General features: G+C 42.8%; 2 protein-coding genes across 2 annotated transcripts; one reads left to right on the forward strand and one right to left on the reverse strand.

Moving 5' to 3' along the window:
* LOC137079152 (protein mono-ADP-ribosyltransferase PARP14-like) lies at positions 1-27,901 on the forward strand. The gene is made up of 15 exons (XM_067447118.1): positions 1-496; positions 4,693-4,817; positions 6,529-7,998; positions 11,831-12,064; positions 12,186-12,407; positions 12,495-12,552; positions 12,815-12,961; positions 13,061-13,120; positions 13,844-14,020; positions 14,138-14,320; positions 14,850-15,256; positions 22,736-22,973; positions 25,370-25,506; positions 25,825-26,005; positions 26,946-27,901. The coding sequence occupies exons 1-15, from the start codon at positions 328-330 to the stop codon at positions 27,224-27,226; spliced, it is 4,089 nt and encodes a 1,362-aa protein (XP_067303219.1). The 5' UTR covers positions 1-327; the 3' UTR covers positions 27,227-27,901.
* LOC137087034 (uncharacterized) lies at positions 16,167-21,040 on the reverse strand. The gene is made up of 2 exons (XM_067452039.1): positions 19,515-21,040; positions 16,167-16,401 (listed from the first exon to the last, which is right to left on the reverse strand). Exons 1-2 carry the CDS (start codon positions 20,634-20,636, stop codon positions 16,399-16,401), a joined length of 1,125 nt encoding a protein of 374 aa, XP_067308140.1. The 5' UTR covers positions 20,637-21,040; the 3' UTR covers positions 16,167-16,398.
* Positions 27,902-27,920: the final 19 nt, after the last annotated feature.

Consider the following 27,920-nt stretch of genomic DNA (forward strand, 5'->3'; position numbering starts at 1 on the left):
TGCATGGACTCACTCACTCAAACACCTGTAGCAACAAACACCAGAGCTGAGGGACGTAACACTTGAATTAAATATTGTGTAACTTCTTCAAAATTCATCATATTTGTTATTGGAGGATTCATAACTGAAATAACTGAATTATTGAGAGGGACAAAAGAAAAAAAAGAAAATATGGTATGGTATAGAATGTTTTTGTGCCACATACAAGCATGAAGAGGAAGCGGGAGGAGTGCCCATGGTAAACCACAGTCTGAAATATGAGCTAAAGCAAAAGTGAAAGCATCTCGGAGCACCTATGTCAAAGCCCAACACAACAACCGATTAGAGATGGAGAGCAATGAGCACTCTGTGTTTTTTGAGGCAAATGATCTCTCTGATGCTGAAGTTGAACAAATACGTAAATACTTTAGCATAAGGAGAAGATCAGGAGGAGAACAATGTGAAATCAGCAAAGTGGGTGACAATACTTACAAGATAAGTTTTATAAACAAAGAAGGTAAGTGTTTTTTGTTATTGCCTTTACTTCACTGCTTTTTCATATTAAACTATGTTATTCCCTTAACTAAAACGAGTTGATACATACCTCTCTCGTCTCAGTGCGTGCACTTAATCTCTCATGACGCGCGGTGATGATCTGATAGCATTTAGCTTAGCCCACTAAGTCCTTCACACTGCAAGTCCTAATGCTCAATTCTGATTTTTTGCTCAGATCTGATTTTTTGTTTGGCTGTTCACATTACCTTTTAAAATGTGGCCTATATCTGATTCCAGTGTGAACTGTTTCAGGTTTCAAACTAACCCGCATGTGCAAAAGTACAATATCAATGACATCAGACGCAGCACGCTGTTGCACTAAAGTTCGGGAGGTTATAGAGGATGTATGTATTTTCATTTTTATTTAAACATGTTTGTGTAATGGAAGCCATAACATTAATGAGCAGGTGCTGAAGAGGGGAAGAACGAAAAGAAAGAGAGCAAAATTGGTTATTTTGGCCTTTTGTCACCTTCCTTTGGCATTGAAGCCACGTTTTTCTGTGTCCCCGTTCTTCCATTTCGTGTGCTTTCAAAAACGGAGCGGTTTAGGATCCTTCTAGTTTAGCTTGAATTGAAGTATCTCCCCATATACTAATTACACTCTAAAAAATAATTCAGTGGCTTAGTAAATATCACAGTAATAATTAACTTTATTAACTTAATAAAATCTCTCAATATCATTTACTTGATGGTTTTAGTTAAACATACCAAAATAATTGACTAAAAATCCAACAGTTAATTTAGTCTAAAATGTATAGTTATATTTAAGTTTTTTTCACTAAAATAATTTAGTATTCAAATAACCAATTATTTATTTTAAATATACTTAATACATTTGTGAAATTTATTTCAAAATATTTGAGAATGGAGAATTAAACAGATATGTTTTAAGAACCACAAATATTACTTAATTAAAATCAAGATTATAAATATTTAACACACTCTGAAGAAATTGAGTAAGTTTACTCGATTAAAACAATGCGCCCCTCCCCCACCCTCTGACGTGACGACAGCTCGACGGTTGAGTGAGTGCGGATATTTGAATTCTCCTCAGTCACCAGAGCAGTTTCTTCTTCTCAGCGTCGCAGAATTGGGGCATTTCCTCTGTGAAATTCAGGTTTGTATGTTTTGTTTTATCTATATAATCATTACTGTGCTAAAAGCCATTTTGTTTAATTCAAAACAACATCTAGGGACGCAGTGTGAGTCACCTTAAGTAAATGTGTGGCGTTGGTCTTTGAAATGCCTGCTGTGTTGCTCAAAACACACAACTTTATTCGTAAAGATAATGAATATAATGAATTTGGATGATAAAATCTTATTTAAACTGGGCACTGTTTGTTTATTGTCAGGTTATGGAGTCTGGCGCCTCGCAGCATCTTTCAGCTACGAATGAAACGCAGGACAGCCGTCTCAAGTTCAAAGTCCACCCGCAGACGTTAGTCCATCTCAGGCTCGAGAAACAGCGCTGATACGGTGGAAATGGGATAACAGACCGGTTGATTACACTTGAATTACTTTTAAATGTTTCATTTTTACTTCTAAAATGTCTGTTACATGAGTTTAAATGTTGTAAAATAACTGTTAATCTTTAAATGTCAAAACAGTAATATATGCTGTAACGTACTCGTCGACAATAAAGGCCAGGTCATGTAAGTTATTATGTGTGTTTGTGTGGACTGTGGAGTATTTTACAAAGGTTTAGAGGAAATTACCGTATATATAACTTGTTATACTATACAAGTTAGTAATACTCATAAGTAAAAACAGTTCATATTAGTCATAAATATTGGTTTTTAAATGCTTTTTACCCAATTTTTTCTACTCAATTGAATTAATTGTTAATGTAACAAATGCAGTTAATCAGATCTACTTAATTTTTTTACTTACATTTACTCAGTTCATATGGTGTTGATAATTGATTTCACTGCTTTAAAATTTACTCAATTTTTTTAGTGTAAAAATGTTTCACCAAAAAAATTGAGTAAATCATAGTATTAGTTTTTAGAGTGTAGGTCTAACACCTCACTCTCCCTCCACTGACTCGCTCCATCACTGTTCTCCATATCTAGTCAAGTTTTTAATGTTACTGTCTGTGTCTGTTGTGTCTAGGGCTAACTCGCTGGTGCATAATTGTGACAAATGTCGACATAGATTGATGTAAAATACGCATCATATCCGCATCAAATCCGCTTTGGTTGTTCACACTGCGGCCACATTGGAAAAAATCAGATCTGGGTCTGATTCAGGACCACATATGTATGTGGTCTAAATCTGATTTGAAAAAATCAGATCTGGGCTAGATTTGAGTGTTCACACTACCTCTGAAGAGGTCTGACCTGGTCACTTGACCCCAAAAAAATCAGATTTGGGCCACTTTTGCCTGCAGTGTGAACGGGGCCTAAGCCCAGTTCCTTCACTATGGTACCAAACAGAGATCAAGTTAGAAGTACCAAACACCTCCATCTTTTCCCTATTTAAATACAGTTACACAAATAGTTGAACGATCAAGTATGGTGAGAAAATAAAACGTGGTACTTTCTCTAATCGGATTAAAAAGGAGAACTATAATGTATGGCGGATTAGCACTTCTGAGAGCACTTCGGCTCGGCGCAGTAAAAAGTCCCGGCCGAAACATCTTTCCTCACACCTCCCCCTCACTCTCTCATTTTTGTCAATAGAGGGAATGCATCGACGTCACTTTCCCGCCGTAACGCCCCCTCAGCCGGGGCTGAGTGGCAGAAGAGCTGCTGCGTGACTGGAGTTAATGGAGGAAAACACGAGTAGAGCAAACGATCCTTACAACTTACCAAAGATTCAGTGATCCATGGGTGATATGCAGCCAGGAATCGTGTTTTCCTGAGATTTTTAGGAGCCTCATTTCGACAAGAACGTTTATAACTGTCATTCATCACATTTTTCGAGTGAATACCGCATGTATATGTGGATGGGTCAGTGTTTTGAAGCGTGTAGTGGTGGTAATATACTTTATATTCACTAAAAGCTGTCACTCATTCAATAAACGCAATCTCACAAAGTTCCGCAGTGACGTTGGTATACAATAAATCTCTTATTTTCACAATATCTGCACTTACAGAGGATTGCTGCGCGTGTTTAACTGAACTCAGCGCCTGGACAAACGCTCGAGCGGTGAGTGATTCCAAATTGAACACTTGCGATTGGCCAGTTCCGTTGTAGAAGTCCACAAACATGTCTGTGATTGGCTACATTACTCACCGAGGCGAAAACACGTTGGAAATGTAATCATTTGACGAGTGCAAATACAGATACACACTGAATCTTTTGCTAGCTCCTTTTCACTGATAATATGCAGTTATTACGAATTATTACAGAGGACTACATGTCCTAGACAAGCAGTTATGTGCAGCGTTTCACTCTAAAAGCAGAAGCTGCAGCAGTTGGCAGTGGTTTGAGTGAGAAAATTACACGCTATTATCAAGTCCGTCTCAAGCTCAGAACAGCGATGACTATGCGGTCCGTAGACAAGCCTCCCCCTACCCCCCTTCTGGGGCCGGGCCTGGTTTTGTGAGTTTTCGCTGCATTCGCGCTGTAAACCAATGCTGCCTCTCTGTCTTTCTGCCACTCAGCGGGGCGTAATCACAGGCACTCCAGCTGACGATGACGCCACGTGCATTCCCTCTATAGGGAGATGTGAGGGAAGATGTTTCGGCCGGGACTTTTTACTGCGCCAAGCCGAAGTACTCTCAGAAGTGCTAATCCGCCATACATTATAGTTCTCCTTTTTAATCCGATTAGAAATGCGCCACGTTTTATTTTGTTACCATACTTGATCGTTCAACTACTTGTGTAACTGTATTTAAATAGGGGAAACGTGGAGGTGTTTGGTACTTCTAACTTGATCTCTGTTTGGTTCCATAGTGAATGAACTGGGCTTAGGGAGCTAAACTGAATTTTATCAGATCGTCACCGCGCGTCAGAGAGATTAAGTGAGCCGAGCACTGAGACGAGAGAGGTATGTATCAACTCGTTTAAGTTAAGGGAATAACATAGTTTAATATGAAAAGGCAGTGAAGTATCCCTTTAAGCTTGTCAGAACAACTCTAGTAATATATTCCATTTCAAATTATGACTTCTTATAGTTTTTATACTCATCAACATGCATTTTTGTATTCAAAGCCCAGGAAAGAGTACTAAGCCGGGATCATGTCATCAAGATACATGGACGAGAGGAGCTCCGTGTTTTATTAAGCCGTGACAATATTGCTGAAAGCAGCAAACAACCTGAAGCATCTGCCAATCAGGTAAGTGGCAGAATCATAATACAAACAGATATTTATCTCAGATTTATAGCTTCGCTCTACCTTATTTTCTGCTGACACAATGTAGCCAAACCTGTTTTTCCAACACTCAGAGAGAGAGAGAGAGAGAGAGAGAGAGAGAGAGAGAGGGAGTGGGTAAAGTAAATACCATGAGTAGTTCTCGGAAATCACCTGCTATTTAAAGCTTGACAATAAGGATGGCCTGGGGCTAGTAGTGTGTAATATTGACCTAAAATGACATCCTAATATTTTCTGCTTTGCTGTCACTAGTTCATATAAGTGACAAATTAAAGGCCCATAGTTGTGTCTTTAAATTGATTTGTAGACATTTAATATTTTATGTAAAAATCACACAATAAATGTATTTAGAAATGTTATGAATCTTTTAAATCAGTTCACCAAATTAGATTGACCCGTCAGAAACAGTAGCAGCTCTAGTCAGCACAGATCTAGTTACTCATTACTCAAACACACACACACACTTCCTGTCGTGCTTGACAGTCACTCTGACTCTAAATGAGCCATTATACATGAGTATATGACCCTTTTTTTCATATTTGGGTTGTTGACGTGACATGGCTTTTTCACTGTCACACCAGATACAAATTATATGAGTTGTCATCATTTAAAATGCAGTAAATCGTTAAACATTTATTTGTCTGACATGGACCTGTTGATATAAAAATAACATAAAATAAAACATTTAGATTTACTCAAAATTATTATTATGTGGCTGTCCCAAGCATGGTTTGTTAAATTACAACTTTTATAAATTAAAAAGAAAAGCATACAAATGTTAATAAATACATCAGGCATAATTTTACAAGTGTCTATTTTACTTCTATTTTATACAAGTGTCTATTTTAAGTGTCATAATTTTACAAGTGTCTATTTTTATCACATAAAAAACAACAACGTCACTTGCAAAAACCTGCACATCCATGACGTCCCTATACATTTGATTTATTAAAGCGTCTCTGTTCACAAACCACTTCATTTTACCAGAAAAGCAAGCATACTGTATGCATGATTTGGCATGGCAGCCAATACAAATAATAAATAACAATTGCCTTTCTGAAATTTTGAATATATTAGGTCTACATTATGTATCCTATGGCCTACGGGCAAAGTCACAGTCTCACAAAGTTCTGTTATATTATTGTGAAGCAAAATGAATCTCTTTTTACACAATGTCTACACATGTCAGACAAAAACTTGAGTGGTGAGTAGATTCTAACTTTAACACCTATGATTGGCCATTGCTTTCAAGAAATCAACAATCATGGCTTGGCTACATTGCTCACTGAAGCAAAAACAAGTTGGATTCAAACTAATTTTTAAAAATGTATGGTTTTTTCATGATTTATGTAACTGAGTTGATTAACAGTAGTTTATTTAATTTATATGCTTTAGACAACCGCTTTTCAAATCATTATTGGATGTGAATGATATCATTGCCTGATTGCGTATACAAACTGGTGAATCTTTGTTTTGTTTTTTTACAGTTCATTGAAATTAACTGTCTAAAAAAGAACCAGTTTGCGGAAAAGCAATCAGACTTCCCATCGCTAATCAGGCACTGATAAATGTATTTCACTTGTTTTGCATTTATTAGCATTATTGTCTTTCATTATGAAGAGCTTTCTGCAAGCAATTAATGCATGTCTTTATCATTTGTTTTTTTGTTTTTTAGAAATGTGCAAGCACTAAAATTGGGGAGAAGGTTTTTAAACTGGACCATTTTCTGTTACGCTATCTCAGCGAGTGTAAAAATGCATATTTAGAATTGGACAAACTTCTCTCTGCGGTCTCCAGCACCTTTGACATCCACATTGACTCTGAAGAGGTGGTGGTGAGGAGGGACTCTCACGTTTGTGCCCTGAAGAAATGGGAATCTGCAGTCGACCAAGTGCTCGAGAACTTTAGGTCACGCTATAATATCTACTTTGAGGTTGATAGGGAAAAATCTGAAATTTTGAGAGAACACCTTTGCCTCACTGGTGAGAACTTAAAAATCTATTTCGAAGAAGTGACGAGTTTAGCCGTCGTGGTTGGAGAGCAGAAACAAGTAAATAAGCTTTTAAAATTTGTAAATGGCTTGTATGATCAACAGCAGATTCAGGAAGAGTGCCCTGTCTCTGAGAAGCAATTCACCTTCATCAAAGAGCAGTTTGAGTTTTTAAATTTTCCTTCAATTCAGATCGCACAGGGAAAAACGGGTGTTCTTTTGAAGGGTCCCGAAAAAGAGGTCCATGCAGGCAAAAAAGAGCTTTTAGACTTGGCAAAAGAAATCAAAGAGAAGAGGATCCCATCACATCGTCCTCTTGTGACCTTCTTGGAATCAAGTGGCGGTATACAGCACTTCCAAACCCGATTTCAGAAGAGCCTCCGCAGCCCAGTTATGCTCGAGACTTTAGGTTCAGATCTGCTTCTGTTGAGTTTGTCTGATGGAGCGCTTCAGGAGGCGGCCGCTGCCATGCAGAGAGAACTGTGTTTGGAGACTGTGGGCCTGGAAAACACACAGAAGTCGTCTGCGTTTAATACATTAAAGGAGGATTTGAGTGAAGCCATCAAGCAGGCCAATCGTGACAGTGTTAAAGTAGAGCTTAAATACCTGGATGAGTCAAGTTCAGACCCCAAAGTGCAAATGGTGGGCTACACTACTGAAGTTAGTACATTGAAGAACATTGTGCAGGAATACAAAAGAAACCATCTGAAACATCATGAAACCCTGCCTCTTCCCAGGCTAGAAATGGCAGACCATTTCTCTGAGATCTTGTCGATGGCTGGCGTGAAGAAGAGCAGCGTGGAAATAAAGCCAATGAGTTCGCCTTCCCCTTGCATCCACCTCACAGGACCTCGTTGCGAAGTTGAGAGTTTGAAGGACAGCCTTGAATCGTTTCTTCTCTGTCTTGTCACTAAAGAATTTAAGGTGAAAGGACCTGGAGTTCAACAGTTTTTTCAGAGTGATGGGTCAAAGACTTTGAAAATAGTGAGGGATTCTTGTCAGGTTCGGATACTGCCAATTAATGATGGGCGTAACATGCCCATATACATGAACATTATGAATTTGCAGAGCTTACCATCTGCTGCATTCACCCAAGACTTTCTGGACAATGACATACACATTAAAGTTGTTGTTGGTAGTCTTGAGCAACAACAGGTATGGCTATAAAACTTATCTTTTTTTTCAAATGACTTTCCCTTAAAGGGATACTCCACCTAAACACAAAGATTATTTCATCATCTGCCATCCCAGATGTATATGACTTACTTCCTTCAGATGAACAATAATCCATATGAGTCCATATGTGACCCATGCTGGCAAATTAGTCACAAAGAGTAATTGTTATTGTCAAAGAGTTATTGTTATTTTGTATATTGATATTGAATCAGCAAAGTCAATTTGGAGAAAAATCTAGTTAAATTTTCCAAACAAAATTAACAAGCAAATATCACTGGTAATAACACCAAATTTGGCACACGCCAAGTCAAAACCCATAGACCTAAAGGATTATTAGGAACACCCTACTAATACTGTGTTTGACCCCCTTTCGCCTTCAGAACTGCGTTGCATTGATTTAACAAGGTGCTGAAAGCATTTTTTAGAAAGTTTGCCCTATATTGATAGGATAGCATCTTGCTGTTGATGGAGATTTGTGGGATGCACATCCAGGGCATGAAGCTCCCGTTCCACCACATCCCAAAGATGCTCTATTGAGTTGAGATTTGGTGACTGTGGCGGCCATTTTAGTACAGTGAACTCATTGTCAAGGCATGATGGATCCATGTTCTCATTCTGTTTACGCCAAGTTCTGACTCTACCATCTGAATATCTCAACAGAAAGTGAGACTCATCAGACCAGGCAACATTTTTCCAGTCTTAAACTGTCCAATTTTGGTGAGCTTATGCAAGTTGTAGCCTCTTTTTCCTATTTGTAGGGGAGATGAGTGGTACCTGGTGGGGTCTTCTGCTGTTGTAGGCCATCTGCCTCAAAAATGCTTTGATGCATACCTCGGTTGTAACGAGTGGTTATTTCAGTCAAAGTTGCTTTTCTATCAGCTTGAATCAGTCGGCCCATTCTCCTCTGACCTCTAGCATCAACATGGCATTTTTGCCCACAGGACTGCCGCATACTGGATGTTTTCCCTTTTCACACCATTTTTTGTAAACCCTAGAAATGGCTGCACGTGAAAATCCCAGTAACTGAGCAGATTGTGAAATATTCAAACCAGCCCGTCTGGCACCAACAACCATGCCACGCTCAAAATTGCTTAAATTACCTTTCTTTCCCATTTTGACATTCAGTTTGAAGTTCAGGAGATTGTCTTGAACAGGACCACGCCCCTAAATGCATTGAAGCAACTGCCATGTGATTGGTTGATTAGATAATTGCATTAATGAGAAACTGAACAGGTGTTCCTAATATGAGTGAGAGCATGGATCCATCATGCCTTGTTACCACTGTGCAGGCTAGTGGTGGTGTAAGTGGGGGATGTTTTCTTGGCACACTTTAGGCCCCTTAGTGCCAATTGGGCATTTTTTAAATGCCACTGTCTATCTGAGCATTGTTTCTGACCATGTCCATCCCTTTATAACCACCATGTACCATCCTCTAATGGCTACTTCTAGCAGGATAATGCACCATGTCACAAAGCTTGAATCATTTCAAATTGGTTTCTTGAACTTGACAATCTGTTCACTGTACTAAAATGGCCCCCACAGTCACCAGATCTCAACCCAACAGAGCATCTTTGGGATGTGGTGGAACGGGAGCTTCGTGCCTTGGATATGCATCCCAAAAATCTCCATCAACTGCAAGATGCTATCTTATCAATATGGACCAACATTTCTAATGAATGCTTTCAGCACCTTGTTGAATCAATGACACATATAATTAAGGCAGTTCTGAAGGTGAAAGGGGGTCAAACACAGTATTAGTGTGTAGTGGACAGTGTGTATATATATATATATATATTAGGGCCGGGACTCGATTAAAAAAATTAATATAATTAATTAGAGGCTTTGTAATTAATTAATCGAAATTAATCGCATTTTAATCGCATATAAATATTTGACCTGAGAACAATGAGAAGTCATTTTTCACATGTATTTTTAGTATACCATTGAATAATGACTGAATACATAAGCTTAATCAACAAAATATTGTTTATTTATTTCAGTCCAGCAGACCAGTGCAATGGTTGCCATTAAGTTAAGCAAAAGCATACTTGTGATATTTGAGGCTCGATGTGCTGCGGTGATATGCAAATTCCTTGTTGTATAGCTTGCACACTACCATGCTCTTGACGACGCTTCCATTCTTTCGTTTTTTAAAACAAAATTTCCCATCCACGGGGCCAAGCAAAGCAGTCTCATCAGCTTCTTCGTTCATGTTCACGCATGCCCTGCGTCTCAATCAGCTCCCTAGTTCCCTAGTCAGGGCACTGATCAAGACATAAGTCAATGGGCTGTCTCCCTGATCAGTGCCCTGACTACTGAACTAGGGAGCGGATTGAGACGCACCCATGGTTTGTTGTTGTAGTTGTCGCGCTAGTTGGTGTTCCAGTATAATCGGTCCGTCGAAACTGATTCATTGAAAAACGTTCCGCGGTGCAAAAATAAATGCGGTTAATTTTTTAATTTTTTTGCGTAATTAATTAACGCGTTAAAGTTACGTAATTAATTAATGCGTTAAAGTCCCGGCCCTAATATATATATATATATATATATATATATATATATATATATATATATATATATATATATATATATATATATATATATATATATATATATATATATATATATATATATATACAGTGAGGAAAATAAGTATCTGAACACCCTGCTATGCAACCCATCCTCGACCCATCTTCAATGCGCTAACTGAGGGAAGGAATACATGGCCCCGGTCATCCTCTTCTTAATACAGTGCAGTCGCCCTGTCCCATGTGCAGAAAAACACCCCCACAGCATGATGCTACCACCCCCATGCTTCACAGTAGGGATAGTGTTCTTGGGATGGTACTCATCATTCTTCTTCCTCCAAACACGTTTAGAGGAATTATGACCAAAAAGTTCTATTTTGGTTTAATCTGACCACATGACTTTCTCACATGACTCCTCTGGATTATCCAAATAGTCATTGGCAAACTTAAGACGTGCCTGGACATGTGCTGGTTTAAGCATGGAAGCCTTCCATGCCATGTCTTAGTGTTTTACCAACAGTAACCTTGGAAACAGTGGTCCCAGATCTTTTGAGGTCATTGACCAGCTCCTCCCGTGTAGTTCTGGGCTGATTTCTCACCTTTTTTAGGATCATTGAGACCCCACGAGGTGAGATCTTGCATGGAGCCCCAGTCCGAGGGAGATTGACAGTCATGTTTAGCTTCTTCCATTTTATAATGATTGCTCCAACAGTGGACCTTTTTTCACCTAGCTGCTTGGCAATTTCCCCGTAGCCCTTTCCAACCTTGTGGAGGTGTAAAATTTTGTCTCTAGTGTCTTTGGACAGCTCTTTGGTCTTGGCCATGTTAGTAGTTGGAGTCGTACTGATTGTATGGGGTGGACAGGTGTCTTTATGCAGGTAACGACCTCAAACATGTACATCTAATTTAGGCTAATAAATGGAGTGGAGGTGGACATTTTAAAGGCAGACTAACAGGTCTTTGAGGGTCAGAATTCTAGCTGATAGACAGGTGTTCAAATACTTATTAGCAGCTGTATCATATAAATAAATAGTTAAAAAATCATATATTTTTTTTTCCTATATTTTCAGTTCTGAAACTTATAGTATAATGACCTCTTTTAAAAGTCAAAAGGTCAAGGAACATTTTATTTCTCAGTTCTTGACCCCTTTAAAAAAAAGTCTGGGTGGAGTATCACTTTAACAAGTAAAACAGACCAGTGACCATACGTGATACTTCTAAACAGACCATACGTGATACTTCTCAACTCTTCTAAATAATTTTTGTGATTTGCATCAATACAGGCCGATGTGTTTGTTGCTCCGATGACAAACACAAACATGACCTCAACTTTGATTGGATCATCCCTGTTGAAAAAAGCCGGACAGCAGCTTCAGAGCAACTTCAACAATGCCAAGGGAAAACGCACACTTACGCCTGGAGAAGTGCTGGAGGTGGATGCGACTCCAGCGTTGGGATGCTCAAAGGTTGTCTTCGTTGAATGTGTGCCCAAAGGAAAAAAGCACAACAGTGAAAATGTAAGAAGTCATATGACATTTAAAAAAGTTTAAGACATGTTTTGATGCAAGAAGGGTTGAATATTGGATTTACAGAAAAGATTTAGTAGATTTGCCATCAATAATCTATATTTTGTTATAGGCACTTCACTGCGGACTTGGCAGAGTTTTTGAACTGTGTGAGCTGAACTCTTGGGGTTCAGTTGCACTGCCAATAATCGGACCTGGTATAGTGCTGTCAATGCCAGTCAAAGATGCTGTCAATATCCTTACTCATGAGATCTGCACATTTTTACCTAAATCCACTGGTCGCCTGCACACCATTTGTATCGCAGTAATGCCTAATTACGCCCATTCTGAGGAAGTAAGCAATCTACATATTATACGTCCTCTTTACAATTACATTTATTTCAGTGATGTTTATTACTAACCCTTTGGAAATATTTTGCAGATGTTCCAGACAGTCTGTGGGAATCTGAGTGCAGAAATGGTGGACAGCAAAGGACAAGGCAAGAGATTCAAAGATCATGTATTGCATTCATTGATCCTTGTTATTTTGAACTGCTCCCGACTTATAAGAGCAAAAACAAATATTTGTCGTTATTGCACATGGGCATCAAATAGCATGAATAAAATAAATATGAACAATAAATAAATAAGAGAACAATAAATAAATAAGAGGATCAAATATTTCTGTTTTCAAATAATTTTGGCAGCCCAGTTCTCACAACAAAGATTCTGCAAAAAGGATAAAAAGGTTTTTCTTCACAGCTCTGTTTCACTCACTGACCTCTGACCTCGATGAGATCCTCATGCGAGTAGATGGGATTGAACTTCATCTAGTGTTTGGGGACATCACCAATGAGACTACGGATGCCATCGTGAACACCACTGACTTTAGGGACTTCCAGACAAGTGGTATTCATGCAGATTTCTAAATAACCAAAGCATTGTTGACATCAAATTTTACAATTTAAGCCATAAGAGTGTGTTTGTTTTTTATCTAATCTGTCACAGGAGTGTGTAAAGACATTCTCACCAAGGCAGGACCTCTTGTCCAGGGTCAGCTGACAGGGGGTAAGGAAATAAACCACAGCTTCTTTTATAAAATAAGCTTTCGATTTATAATTTATTATTAAATGAAAAGTTTTAAAAAACAGTTTAAATGCAGTACAAAATCCCAGTCTGTAAGTATTTTGGTTTACACCATTACACCAAGTCTTGCCCAGCACTTGCCCTCAGACGCTCCGATTTTTAACCAATATTCGCTCAGATCATCTTCATACCATGTGAGCAAAAAGTTATCAAAAGCTTTTTGACAGAGCAAACGTTTTAATGTTCATCAACAAATGATGCCAGTTTGATTCTCAGGCTGCAACTTGGCAATGCTTTGGCGTATGACACAAAACGTTTTTTTATCTGTCAGTGTCTCATTGGTCCTTTCTATGATTGGCCCTGATAATTGCTATATTTTTTAAACATGATTTTATTTGAAAATAATTTTCTTTATTAAAGACAAGATTTGGTCCTCGAAAAGCCTTTCCGGGGGGGAACATCTTATGACTGTGTGTTTTGACTGTGTGTGCAACAAGTTTCTTGCTTTTATCTAAAGATTAAAAGCAAGTAGTTTCTGTGTGAGTAAACCTCACTCCTCCGATCTCAAGAGACGCTACCGCTTTTAACCTCCTCGTCCGACTGAGCGAGTGGTTCGAACTGGAGGGGTTACACTGACTGCATAAAAGTAAAATGCAATGATATATGCAAAATCATCTAACACTACCTCTTATATATGTTCTCTAGCTCAGGTACCGAGTGGAAAGATCTTTACGACCCCACCAGGAGGATTCCCATGTAAGACGATCATGCATGTGTGTGGAATGAGGGACGCTGGTGTTATCAAGACCTTGGCGAAAGAAATAGTGGTTCAGTGTGAGCACGGCCGCTACCAGTCTGTGGCCATTCCTGCAATCTGTGCTGGTCAGGAGCTTACTTTTTACTTATAATGCCAAATAATAAACCATTTGTCTTTTAAGACCATTTGGTGTATATTGATGCATTTTTTTTTTTTTCATTTGCTGGAAAAAAAAATTGCAGGACAAGGAGGTTTGGATCCTAGTGTGGTGGCCAAGTCCATTCTAGAGGGGGTAAAGGATGGTATTAAAGGAGCGAATCTTCAATATCTCAGAACTATTCGGATCATTCTGCTGAAGATTAATGTTTTCCTGGAGTTTAAAGCAATGGCAGAGCAAACCTTTGGTGGCAGTACGCAGTTGACAGGTGAGGATAAATCTGTGCCATCTGTGGTAATGTCAGTAACATATTAAATATGTCCATCTCATACTTTTAAATAAATATGTCTTAGTTTTTGTCAATGTTTATGGTATTTTACAATGAGACATGATGTATTTTTGTAAGTTAACAGTGACATTAGCATCATCCTGGTTCCCTCGACAAGAAGCCAATAGGGTTTTTCCATTGGCTTTTGGATTATTGCAGAAAAAATAAGCTCTAAATAAAGCTCTTTGCAAGCACGCAATAATAAACATTTAAGTTGCAAAAGTGAATTAGTTAGCAGATTAGTTTAGGGTAAAGGCTTTAAAAAAAAAAAGTAGTGTTACTGATTTACTTCCTGTTGTAGAATAACAATGTGAAAATATCTTGTTTTACCACTTCAGGTATTTAAAAAAAAAAAAATTCTTTGACTTCCAGACAATGAAACCAAAATGCTCAAATGTTACCTCGGCCTATAAAAATATGTCACCCCTGCATCACTTTACTGACAATATTGCACTTTCACCTTTTTCAGTTCCTGCACCTACAAGTGTAACCTCCAGAGGGCGCAGTGCATCCGCTAGATCACACAGATCACAATCACTTTCTTTTCAAGGCTCTTTTGAAATGAAATCTCTAGTCACAGCTTTACCAGTCAAAGAGAACACAGCAGAATTTCTAGTCGTCGGTTACACCGATAATGAAGTGTCTGATGCCTGCGGAGAACTTCAGCGGGCGTATGACAGCCAGTGCTCCACACACTCTTTCCACCCGGAGGAGATCGAACACCTCACTCGGGATGAGATGGACCAGCTGTTCTCTAAAGTCGATTCACTGCACCTGCAGCTGGAACAGATCAGCTCTGGACAATGGGCAGTGAAAGGGCTGAAGGATGGAGTGAATGAGGTGGTCAGACTGACACAAGATGCACTTCGCAGACAGGTGAGAGAGACAACATTAAAGGAGTCCTATAATACCCCGTATTACAAGATGTAAAATAAGTCTATGATATCTCCAGATACTCCACAGATAATTTATTATTGCATGTTAAAATGGTAATTTTTTTGGAGGGTGAGAAAAAAATAGTTGGAGGCTGAATTTTTAGGACTGCATTTCTAGGATCGTAGCAACGATTTAGTTGTTTAAAGGGGGGGGGGGGGGGGGGTGAAATGCTGTTTCATGCATACTGAGCTTTTTACACTGTTAAAGACTTGGATTCCCATACTAAACATAGAAAAAGTTTCAAAAACTAATGTTGGACGAGGATTTCTATGTTAAAAATACTCCTTCCGGTTTCTCACAAGTTTCGGCGAGTTTTTTTCGAGTATGGGTCTACTTGACGTTAATAGAGCGGAAGGTCCTTGTATGGTCCGTACGGGCTGTTCTCCCGGTAGGGTGCGCGCGTGCGTGACTAGAGCGAGAGAGGAAATGCACGCCCATAAACACTTGCTCAGCTGCAGATCCAGTCGTCCGTGAACACTTATGTTGCGCCGCGCTCCACTTTATTCCTATGGGTGACGTCGAGCGACTTCAACGCTTCAGCACAGCATTCCGGGAAGGCAGCGCTGCATTTGAACCGATTTGAACGCAGAAATGACGGGAAGCTTCACAACATCGCTTCAGTCGCGTCTCAAAGTGGATTTCCACGGTCACTGCTGTCAGGACTTTACCAAATCATACCAAAGAAGTGTGTTTTTGACGGAGCGTTCCCAGTGATAAAGGTTCGGTCCTGCTTTGGAAGCAGCCGATGAGTAAATCTGCTTCAAATGTCTGTGCTGTCGGCTACCGTCGCGTGAGTAAACATCAGTAAACGACACTGTAGCAAAGTTCGATATAATGAGGAAGGAAGAGGACAAGGGGTCGGCTGGACGGTTGATGCTTTCTCTTTATTTTCTCAATAAACTTGTCAGCACACACACATTCAAGTGTGGAATCTCATAACACGATCTCTCGATCACTTCCGGGTCGGCACTTCCGGCTTCCGGTACTCAGTCTCAATACATGGGGGGTTCGCATCAACCGTCCGGGTTCTCTCTCTCCTCGATCTCCGGTTCCACTGCTGTTTTATCCCCTCTCCGCGCTCATTACTAGAACAAGAGACAGGTGTTATTAATCTGCTTCCAACCCACTCACGTACCGCTTGTCCCGCGGCTCTCTCTCCCGCTGCAGACCTCGCTGAACCACGCCCCCCTTGCCACATACCCCCACCGCCCGACTCAGGCCGGGGAGCCGTCCGGCCTGCAGCCCCCCCCCCCCCATTTCTGGAGAGGAAGTCGGCCACAGCCATCTGAGCACCCGGCCTGTGGACCACCTGGAACTTAAAAGGCTGAAGAGCTAGATACCAACGGGTGATCCGCGCGTTGGTATCCTTCATGCGGTGGAGCCACTGGAGAGGAGCGTGGTCCGAACAGAGGGTGAACTCCCGCCCCAGAAGGTAGTAGCGGAGGGTGAGAACGGCCCACCTGATGGCAAGGCACTCTTTTTCGATGGTGCTGTACTTAGCCTCTCTCTTCGAGAGCTTACGGCTAATGTACAGCACCGGCCGCTCTCCCCCCTCCACCTCCTGGGCCAGGACTGCGCCCAGCCCCCTGTCCGACGCGTCAGTCTGCAGCAGAAAAGGGAGAGAAAAGTCAGGGGAGTGTAAAAGCGGCCCGCCACATAGAGCAGCCTTAACTCGGGTGAAGGCCTGCTGGCACGGCTCCGTCCATTGGACCGTATCTGGTAGCCCCTTTTTAGTAAGGTCAGTCAGGGGGCTGGTGAGGTCCGAATAATTTGGTATAAACCGTCTATAATATCCCGCCAGCCCCAAGAACTGCCTTACCTCCTTTTTGGTCTTGGGCCTCGGGCAGGTTGCAATTGCGGTGGTCTTATCAATTTGGGGACGCACCTGCCCATGACCCAAGTGGAAGCCCAGATACCTTACCTCCACCCGCCCAATTGCACACTTTTTCGGGTTGGCCGTGAGCCCCGCTCCCCTCAACGACCTCAAGACCGCCCGGACATGCTGCATATGCCGCTGCCAATAGCCCTTCGTTAAGTCCAATGTCGAATAAAATCGAGCCGTGCCGAGCCGATCAAGCAACTCGTCAACCCGCGGCATTGGATACGCGTCGAATTTCGACACTGCGTTCACCTTGCGGTAGTCCACACAGAACCTGACCGAGCCGTCGGTTTTAGGGACCAAAACGATCGGGCTCGCCCAGTCACTGTTGGACTCCTCTATTACTCCCATATCGAGCATTGCCCCTAATTCTTCCTGAACTACTTTTTTTTTGTGTTCAGGTAAACGATACGGCCGGCTGCGAACTACCACGCCCGGCTCGGTCTCGATATGGTGCTGAATTAAGTCGGTACGGCCCGGTAGGGGCGAGAACACGTCGGCGAATTCCGCCTGTAGTTTTGAGAGATCAGTGAGTTGGGAAGGTGAGAGGTGATCTCCCCCAGGGGCCAGTGCGACCGATTGTGCTTTGATGCTCGCCTCTGGCCCGAGATCATCCTCTCCCCCGATCACCGTCGCCAACAACACTGATTCGACCTCATTCCATTTCTTCAGGAGATTAAGGTGATATATTTGCCGTGCTCCATTCCTATCGGACCGTATCACTTCATAATCGAGGTCTCCAACCTGTCGAGCGACCTCAAACGGCCCCTGCCATTTCGACATTAATTTAGAGCTCGATGTTGGGAGTAATACAAGCACTTTCTCTCCCGGTGTGAATTTGCGTAGTCTCGTACCCCTGTTATACGACCGGCTTTGGCGGTCCTGGGCTTGCAACAAATTCTCCCTAGATAGCCGCCCCAAGGTGTGGAGTTTTGTTCGCAAGTCCAGCACATATTGAATTTCGTTTTTGGCCAAAGAAGGCCCCTCCTCCCAAGTTTCCCGTAGGACGTCCAGCACCCCACGGGGCTGTCGTCCGTAGAGAAGCTCGAAGGGGGAAAACCCCGTGGAGGCTTGCGGGACTTCTCGCACAGCGAATAAGAGGGGTTCTAACCACCGATCCCAATTTTTGGCGTCTTCCTGTACGAATTTACGGATCATGGATTTAAGAGTGCGATTAAATCGTTCGACCAAGCCGTCTGTTTGTGGGTGATAGACGCTTGTCCGAATCGATTTGATGCCCAATAACCCGTATAATTCGCTTAACGTGCGTGACATAAACGCCGTGCCTTGATCAGTGAGGATTTCCTTCGGAATCCCCACTCGGGAGATTAAACGGAACAGTGCGTCCGCAACACTCTTCGCCGAGATGTTGCGGAGAGCCACTGCCTCCGGATATCGTGTTGCGTAGTCCACGATAACTAGCGCAAAACGATGTCCGCGTGCGGATCGCTCTAATGGCCCGATGAGGTCCATCGCAATTCTCTCGAAGGGGACCTGCATTAATGGAAGGGGGCGCAATGGCGCTTTTGGGGAGGCCAGGGGATTCACCAACTGACATTCAGGACAAGACGCGCACCACCTGCGCACATTGTCGTGAATGCCTGGCCAAAAAAATCGGGTCATTAAACGATTCAGCGTGGCCGCCTGTCCCAGGTGGCCCGCCATCGGGTTAGAGTGAGCCGCCTGGAAAAGCATTTCCCGGCGGCTCTTTGGTACTAACAACTGGGTTGTATCCACTTTTGTCTGAGCGTCTTGGGTCACTCGATACAACCTATCCTTAATTATGGCAAAATAAGGATACGTGACGGGCAAGGCGGGTTGAAGGGACTGACCGTCGATAGTGCGGACCTGTTGGAAAGCATGTTTTAGGGTATCGTCTTGAGACTGCTCCAGAGGGAAGTCATCGCGGTCCGAGAGAATCAGTCTCTCGACCCCGCTCGGTTCCTCTGAAGCAGTTCCCGAGGGTCCCGTATCAGTCTCCCCAACCTGCACTCGCACCGCCCCGTTCCTAGCCTTGTTCCCCCAAGCGGCATCCGCACATATCGACCCCAATAACGCCGGAAAGGCGGGCCAATTTGTCCCCAGAATTAGCGGATGCCGGAGGTGGGGACTAACCGCCACCTCAACACTATGATTTTCTCCCCTAAACTGTATCGTGACTGGGACAACCGGATATTCCACCACATCCCCGTGCACACACCGCACCTTAACCATGCGGCTTGTATCCAATGCCCCAGGCTGCATCAGGCTTTGATGGATCGAGGTTTGGTTACAGCCTGAATCCACCAAAGCCTGATATGTACCCCCCTTGATACTCACAGGAACTTGGTACTCTCCTGCTTGATCAGGGGTGGCCCGCTGAACGTCCGGGACCCGGACCATTGTCCCGATGTCCATCATTGGACATCGGTCCACAAAATGGTCCGGGTCGCCGCACCGCCCGCAGGCCAGCCCAGGCCTGCCCGCCGCCCCTGCGGCGGGGAGTGGGTTGGAATATGAGCGCGGAGGGGGGGTGGAACCGGAACCGTTATCCCCGCCCGACCCCAGCAGCCCCGCCCCCCTGGGCGGGGCCCTCGAACTCCCGTACTGCCCTGGGCCCATTCCACCCCGACCTCTGGGGGGAATGCGAGGGGGCCCTGGAGGGCGGGACCTAGGGTGAGGGACAGGGTGAGAAGGAGAGACAGAGGGGGGAGAGAGAGAGGGAGAGGTTAGTCGGGGTTCGCCGACCCCTGGGCACGCCACCAGATGGTCCTCCGCCAGGTTGATGGCCGTCGTCAGCGACGTGGGCCGGTGGCACTGGACCCACTCGGCGGTCTTCTTGGGTAGCCGAGCGATGAACTGCTCCAGTACCACCAGATCGACGATGTGGTCCACGTCGCTTCCACCGGCCAATAGCCATTTGCGGCAGGCGTCCCGGAGCTGGTGGGCCATCGCGAAGGGCCGGCCGGTCTCCCCCCACTCTAGCGAGCGGAAACGCTGACGGTGCTGTTCGGGGGTCCGACCGACCCGCTGGATGATGGCCCTCTTCAGATCTTCGTAATCCAGGAGGTTCGCCACCGGCAGTTGTTGGGCGGCCGCCTGGGCTTCTCCGGTGAGCAGTGGAATAAGGCGCACCGGCCACTGTGCCCGGGGCCACCCGCAGGCCTCCGCCGCTTTTTGAAATAGGTCAATGAAGGCCTCGGGATCGTCCTGTGGCCCCATCTTGTGTAGGGGCACGTGGACCGGTGCGCTGGCGAGCCCGGCGGCTTCGGTGCGAACCTCCCGGTCTATCCAGCTCCGGAACCTCTCGCGGTCCTCTTGCTGGCCGCGGACGATGGCCTCGAATCGGCGCTCCTGGTCCGCCCGCAGCTCCAGCATGGACTGATGTTGTTCCTGGTGGAGGGCCGCGAGAGAGGTGATAATGTCCGCAAACGGCGTGGCGGAGGGCGTTGGAGTAGTCATGGCGGCGGCGCGGTCCTACTTCCTTCCCGGGTTTCGGCACCACTGTAGCAAAGTTCGATATAATGAGGAAGGAAGAGGACAAGGGGTCGGCTGGACGGTTGATGCTTTCTCTTTATTTTCTCAATAAACTTGTCAGCACACACACATTCAAGTGTGGAATCTCATAACACGATCTCTCGATCACTTCCGGGTCGGCACTTCCGGCTTCCGGTACTCAGTCTCAATACATGGGGGGTTCGCATCAACCGTCCGGGTTCTCTCTCTCCTCGATCTCCGGTTCCACTGCTGTTTTATCCCCTCTCCGCGCTCATTACTAGAACAAGAGACAGGTGTTATTAATCTGCTTCCAACCCACTCACGTACCGCTTGTCCCGCGGCTCTCTCTCCCGCTGCAGACCTCGCTGAACCACGCCCCCCTTGCCACAGACACCATCGCGTGCTTCGTCATTCAAATGCACTAACGGACTCCATTGTTGTCCTCTGTATAACGTTACACTAGTCTGACGTGCAAAACCGTTTTGCTTGCTACTGCTAAGGTTTAGTCACATACAATAGTCCATAAACCGAATCATGTCCTCATAAACTGCGAGTAAACACACACAAATTCTGACAGGCCACTAAATACAGTACATACCACAGAGACTCCTGTTCAATTTATTTCAGCCTCCGAATCTGATTCTGGATTATATCTCTATTAGCTGAGATCGATAGCCATGGGTTCCTCCACGCTTGAGGACGTCACCGCTTTGTGCGCACTCGTCATTCTTTAGCTCCGCCCACACGATACGCCTCCAGGCGCTCGTTTATTTCATTAAAGGTTTCATTAAAGGTGCACTATGTAGTATTTTTGCAGTAAAATATCCAAAAACCACTAGGCCAGTGTTATATATTTTGTTCAGTTGAGTACTTACAATATCCCAAATGTTTCCAAATATTTGTAAATTGTGAGAAAATTGCTATTTTAACTCAGGACCGGGACGTTTCAGCAAGTCTGTTAATCGCGTCATATCTGAACTACTCTCGGTTTCGGGTTTTATTTGTCAGGTGCGCTTTAAGCCGGGTGCACACTGTGCGATTTTGGCCACGATTTGGCCGTCTGGGACAAATTTAGCAAATCCTAAAAGATTCCTCAGATCCTAGGCTAAAATCTGACGTCTTTGGTCGTTAGTTTGACATGTTCACCGGCAGCCGATTAATGAGTGCTGCGATCAAATTTTACCTCAGACAAAATTCTGGCAGTGTCAGAAGATTTGGCACACAATCCTGCAGTGTGACTTCTCCTACGACGAGTCAAATATCTCCGTTTTTCAAGACAAACTATGACCAAAACGAGTACTATAGATTTCTTTGTAGCCAGCATTTCAGTCCCGCGTGTAATTCAGCTCACTGTCACTGAATGCGTCATTCATTGATGATATAAAGCTCCGGGTGAGTTTTCTTGCACGCGTCCGTTTTTAGCGCGCCTTCACTATCGTGCAGTCTGACATTAATGACAACTGAGATCTTACAGTGTGACATGGCGATCATGTTCGTACAGTCTGACAAGGGACATTCGCAAAGGATTTTGAAAAATCGCACAGTGTGCAGGACCCATTACTCTTAGAAGTGTGAGCAAGTGAACACACGGAGTAACGTCATAACATCATTTTAAACACACTTAAATGTATCTAATATGAGAGCTCCATTACCTCATCATTACCTCACCGGAAGAGCGGATCAGTGCAGGCGCCCGGCGACTGTGTCCCGTCCCGTCATAATAAAAGTCCCGGTGTTCGCGAGCCGTGTGTGTGTGTAACAATCGCTCCAGCGGCCGTGCTCAGCTCCTCAACACTCGGTCCTGCTCTGCTTCACACTACAGTAACGTTAATAACCGCATGCATGAACATGATTTCTGCCCGAGTCCTATTTTCCACCGGCTGTGAGGTGAAGACCACATGTCCCAAGATGCTGCGCTCACACTTTGCGTCATCAAACTACGCCTTTGTTTAGAATAGGCGCCCTCCAGTGGACGGAAAGTTGCATAGTGCACCTTTAAATAATTTTATTAATAAATGTGCAGTTTTAACTAAGCCTAACTTTTTGTCCCCCCAAACTCTAAGGTAAGAGATAAGGAGCAGGCATCCCTCTACACGCAAGTCACGTGGTGCATTCTGGGTCCACGGGGGGTTTGGCAGAAGGTGCCCATAGATGCGAATTATAAGCTTGAGAGAGGAGATGTGAAAGATGGAATTGTGGATGCACAGGGTGTGAAATGGACTGTGGATTTGAGAAAGAGCGAAGCCACAGCCTGTGATTCAGGACAGGTGACGGCTCTCAAACGACTGGAGAACCTTCCAGGTGAGGAACCTTGATTATGTTACATACAAGTTATGCTTGATTCTGTGTTTGATACAATTTAGTTGTCCAGTTAAAAACCCCTGATTTATGTCTACAATATATTGCAAAAGTATTGGGACATCCCTCCAAATCATTGACTTCGGGTGTTCAAATCCCTGCCATGACCATGTGTATAAATCAAGCACTAGGCATGCAGACGCTTCTACACAGATTAGTGAAAGAATGGGTCGCTCTCAGGAGCTCAGTGAACTCAAGCGTGGTACCGTGATAGGTTGCCACCTGTGCAATAAGACCATTCCTGAAATTTCTTCACTACTAAATATTCCACAGTCAACTGTTAGTGGTGTTATAACAAAGTGGAAGCAAATGGGAATGACGTGATAGGCCATGTAAAATCACTGAGCGGGGTCAGCGCATGATGAGGTGCACTGTGAGCAGAAGTCGCCAACTTTCTGCAGAGTCAATAGCTCCAAACTTCATGTGGTCTTCAGATGAGCTCAAGATCAGTGTGTAGAGAGCTTTTCTTGGTTTCCATGGCCAAGCAGCTCATCCAAGCCTTACGTCACCAAGTGCAATGCAAAGCAGTGGAGTAATGCAGCTGCCACTGGACTCTAGAGCAGTGAGACGTGTTCTCTGGAGTGACCAATTACGCTTCTCTGTCTGGCAATCCCATGGACGAGTCTGGGTTTGGCGATTACCAGGAGAACGGGACTTGCCTGACTGCATTGTTTGGTGTGAAGGAACTTGACTGGCCTGCACAGAGTCCTGAGCTCAACCAGATAGATCACCTTTGGGATGAATTAGAGCGGAGACTGAGAGCCAGGCCTTCTCGTCCAACATCAGTGCCTGACCTCACAAACGCACTTCTAGAAGAATGGTCATAAATCCCCATAAACACACTCCTAAACCTTGAGGAAAGCCTTCCCAGAAGAGCTGAAGCTGTTAGAGCTGCAAAGGGTGGGCCGACTCCATTTTAAACCTTACAGTTTAAAGGGTTTTTGTTATTTTTGACCCAAAATGTATTTCCGATGCTTCAAGAGACTAATCAACTAACTGATGTCACATATGGGCTACTTTGATGTTTTTATTCCCTTTCTGGACATGGACAGTATAGTGTGCATACACTTAGATATGCTGTCGGATTAAATATAAAATATCTTAAACTGTGTGTGAAGATGAACGGAGGTCTTAAGGGTGAGGAACAACATTAGGGTGAGTCATTCAAGGGGTACTTCAGCACTGGGAAGATGAATCTATATTTAAACTGGGTCATTAATGTAGTAGAAATGTGAAAATATTTTTTTAATTTGGTGCTTTCTAGACTGAGAAAAGACAGAAATTTTATTTTCGTCTCATGGGGATGAAAGACAATAATTCCCAGAATGCTTCGCTGCCCAATGAGGCCACTCCCAAAGCCACCGCTACTGGATCACTGATCACTTTCCCACCACGACCGCGTTCACTTTCATAAAATCAGTTCAGTTAGAGAACAGACACTGCAATTAAAAACTGAACGTGTCTGTTCAATATATTGTGATTTAGCCGCTGAGGGAGTGTCAGCACAAACGCAGCAGGAGTCAGATTACATACATTCGTGATGAGCTGAGTGAGCTCTCGTGATGAGAGCTGAGGTAAATGCTTCAGCACTCGCGGCATAGATTCTCAGCGCTCGTTCAGCAGTTCATGCCTTTGGAAGCTTAACTTTTCACATTTAATTTGAGAAGTTGAATCATTTGAATCATTTGGCATGATCATTTGAATATATTCCAGGGTTTCTAATACAAAGCCATATGCTTATCGCTGAAGTAACCCTTTAATGACATAAATTTCATTTTTGGGTCAACTAACCCTTTAAAGGAACTGTATGTAAAATGGCCCTGATATGTCACTAGACATTAAGAAATCATGTTAATTTCAAATACTTATATCACTGACAACAGTAGTCCGGCCAGGATATTGTCATTTTAAAAGTTGTTGTTGCAGCTCAACTGATGTTGACATGTGTTGTGTTTTGGCCTGAACCTCCGCCCTCCACCTATCGACCAATCATAAAGTCAGTAGTGTTTCGGGTTGCCAGATCTGCTCTAGTTACCACAACTGCAGATCTACAAACGTTCCTGTTGATCCTGCAGCCAATCTGGCAACCTCGAGTCAGGGGAGGGGGATAGTGATTCCAGCACCAGTTTTGGCCACAATCTTACATACACTTCCTTTAAGAATGGGATGCCATTAAAGTTCATGTGCATGTAAAGGCACAACACTTTTGGCAATATAATGTATAATATAAAATAAAACATCCTTTTTAACATTATCTTAATCTTTTTTAACATAATCTTTTAAAACATTTTTTTTTTGGGTACAAATTAAATCAAAACAATCACTATTTTGCATTTCAGATTTCTCTTTGCCCATCAACTGGGACAACATGAGTCAAAGTGACCTGTTAAAGGTGATTCCTTTAGATCCTCAATCTACGGAGTACCAGACCGTGAAGGCAGACTTCAAGAAGACCGTTGCAAAAACAGTGCTCAAGGTTTGACACTCAACACCATCTTAGTGTGCTTTACATGACAAAAAACACCCTGAAGGACACAAAAGAACCACATAATGTCTTAAATTATCTAAACATGCAGAAGTTTTGTATCTCTGAATTAGAGTTAGTCTAGATTAGCAAACCTAGATTGCTGGACTAAACATAATCTATGTGTACATCTTGTTTTATTTTAAGCATATTGAAAGTGTTTGTCTGTTTTGTATGGCAGTATAGTTGTGACCATTTGAAGAACAAGAGGTGTGAATGTGAAGTCCATTATTTGTTCATGCATGTTTGTGCACAAATGCATTTCAATAGATTGAGCGCATCCAGAACATGAGTCTTCGGCATTTATACGAGGGGCGTAAAAAAGATCTGGAGGTCAGAAATGGTCCTCCTAATGGGGCAGGAGAGAAGATCCTTTACCACGGCACATCAGAGACGTCCTGCTCATCCATCATGAAGACAAACTTTAACCGCAATTTTGCTGAACAAAATGGTACTTGTTTTTTATTTTTTTTATTTAAAACATTTTTATTCATTTAAATGAATAGTTCACCCAGAATTATGAATTCTGTCACTATTTGTGTGTGACCGATATATATCGTCATGGCTGAAATGTAACTTTTTTAATGATGCACATTTTTCAGTTTGACCAATAAGCATCATAAGCAGGACTTTTATTTTGTTGTTTTCAAATTATTTATTTTAAATTAATTTAAAATGATACATTTCTGCATTTGTGTTAACACATGTTAAATTGTAACACTTTTATTGTTTATATTTATCTTATATATATATATATAGCCTACACATATACAGCTCTGGAAAAAAAAATTAAGAGACCACTTAACATTTAAAAATCAATGTTGAGGAGTCTCTTAATTTTTTCCAGAGCTGTATAAAAGAATAAATATAAACAGAGATAGTACTGGTGTTCATGTTACCAACAAGCCCGAAACTAGTATTAGTATTGTGTTTAAATATTTTCAATTTGTAATTATTATTATTTGTGTGTGTGTGTGTGTGTGTGTGCGTGCGTGCGTGCGTGCGTGCGTGCGTGCGTGCGTGCGTGCGTGCGTGCGTGCGTGCGTGCGTGCGTGCGTGCGTGCGTGCGTGCGTGCGTGCGTGTGTGTTCTTGTTTAAGAATTTCAGTGAAAGTCCCCTCCAAAAAAAATACATATGACTCATTTAAAGTATTCTGAAGTCATGCAATAACCCCAACAAACCCAAATTTAGCATTTGTTCATTGAACAGCAAGTCATGACAGAATTGTTATATTTAGGTGAACATTTCATCTGATGAACTTCCTCTTTATAGTTTAATGGCCAACTGATCCGCCACTGATGATTTCATTGGTTGTTCATTGGTTAGTTCAAGACTGATCTGTGACTGGGACTTCGATTTACTCATAATGGTGACATCTTATTTATTCTCAGCCACTGTCTACGGTCATGGGACGTACTTTGCTGTGGACGCCAGCTACTCTGCCAATCCTACCTATGCGGTTCCTGCAGCAGACGGGACTCAGCTCATGTTTGTGGCTCGTGTGCTTACGGGTTACTATGATAAGGGTCAGCCGAACATGAAGACTCCCCCTGTTCGTCTCCCACCTGACCACTGTTTTGACAGCGTGGTGGATAACATCCAGAATCCCTCCATGTTTGTGGTTTTCCATGACTGCCAGGCTTATCCAGACTACCTCATCACATTCAAATGAACTTCAACCAAAACCAACATTGGATTGTTGCCTGTAAATTCAACAGGGTGAGCTCTGGATGATTTATAAACCATTTGTTGATTAGAAGGTTAGTAACGGTTAGATTTAGTTATCTCATAGCATTTACCTCTTTGAGCTTTATGTCATGCTAATTGGATATGGAGAGTTTAAGAGACCAATATAATTTAATGATAGCAAATCTCAAAATTCACAAAAACATACAAGAGCAGAAAAAGTTTGTAGATTGTGGAACAGTTATGCAAATGAAATACTTCAGTGATTAATACATAGTTGTAATCTGACAAAGCACACAAGTGATATTTAGCTTCAGGGCGATCGAGTCGTCTCTCCACCATAAAAAAAAGAAAGGCTTCGAAATTTGTATTGGCCATATTCCATCTCTACTTTCTCGGTTCCTGTGTCTCCTTCAGGCTTCTCACTGTCATGACGAAACCATTTGACCTTGTTTTGGATGAAATTCAGGAGTTTGTGCAATTTTAAGTTGCTGCCACTGCAGTGCAATTCTTTGAAGCTTATTATATTTTTGAGCAACACCGTCTGTTTTGTGACAGAAAATGTTTTGTTGTCATTTAACTCAAGTTCTATTTTTATTTTATTTTCTGAAATTAATTTAGTTTGTTAAACTGCAGAATGGACATTTTAATGTTAATAAAATACCCGATTATTCATGTTT

This window comes from Pseudorasbora parva, chromosome 1, assembly GCF_024679245.1.
Source record: "Pseudorasbora parva isolate DD20220531a chromosome 1, ASM2467924v1, whole genome shotgun sequence".
In the NCBI taxonomy this organism is placed as follows: domain Eukaryota; kingdom Metazoa; phylum Chordata; class Actinopteri; order Cypriniformes; family Gobionidae; genus Pseudorasbora; species Pseudorasbora parva.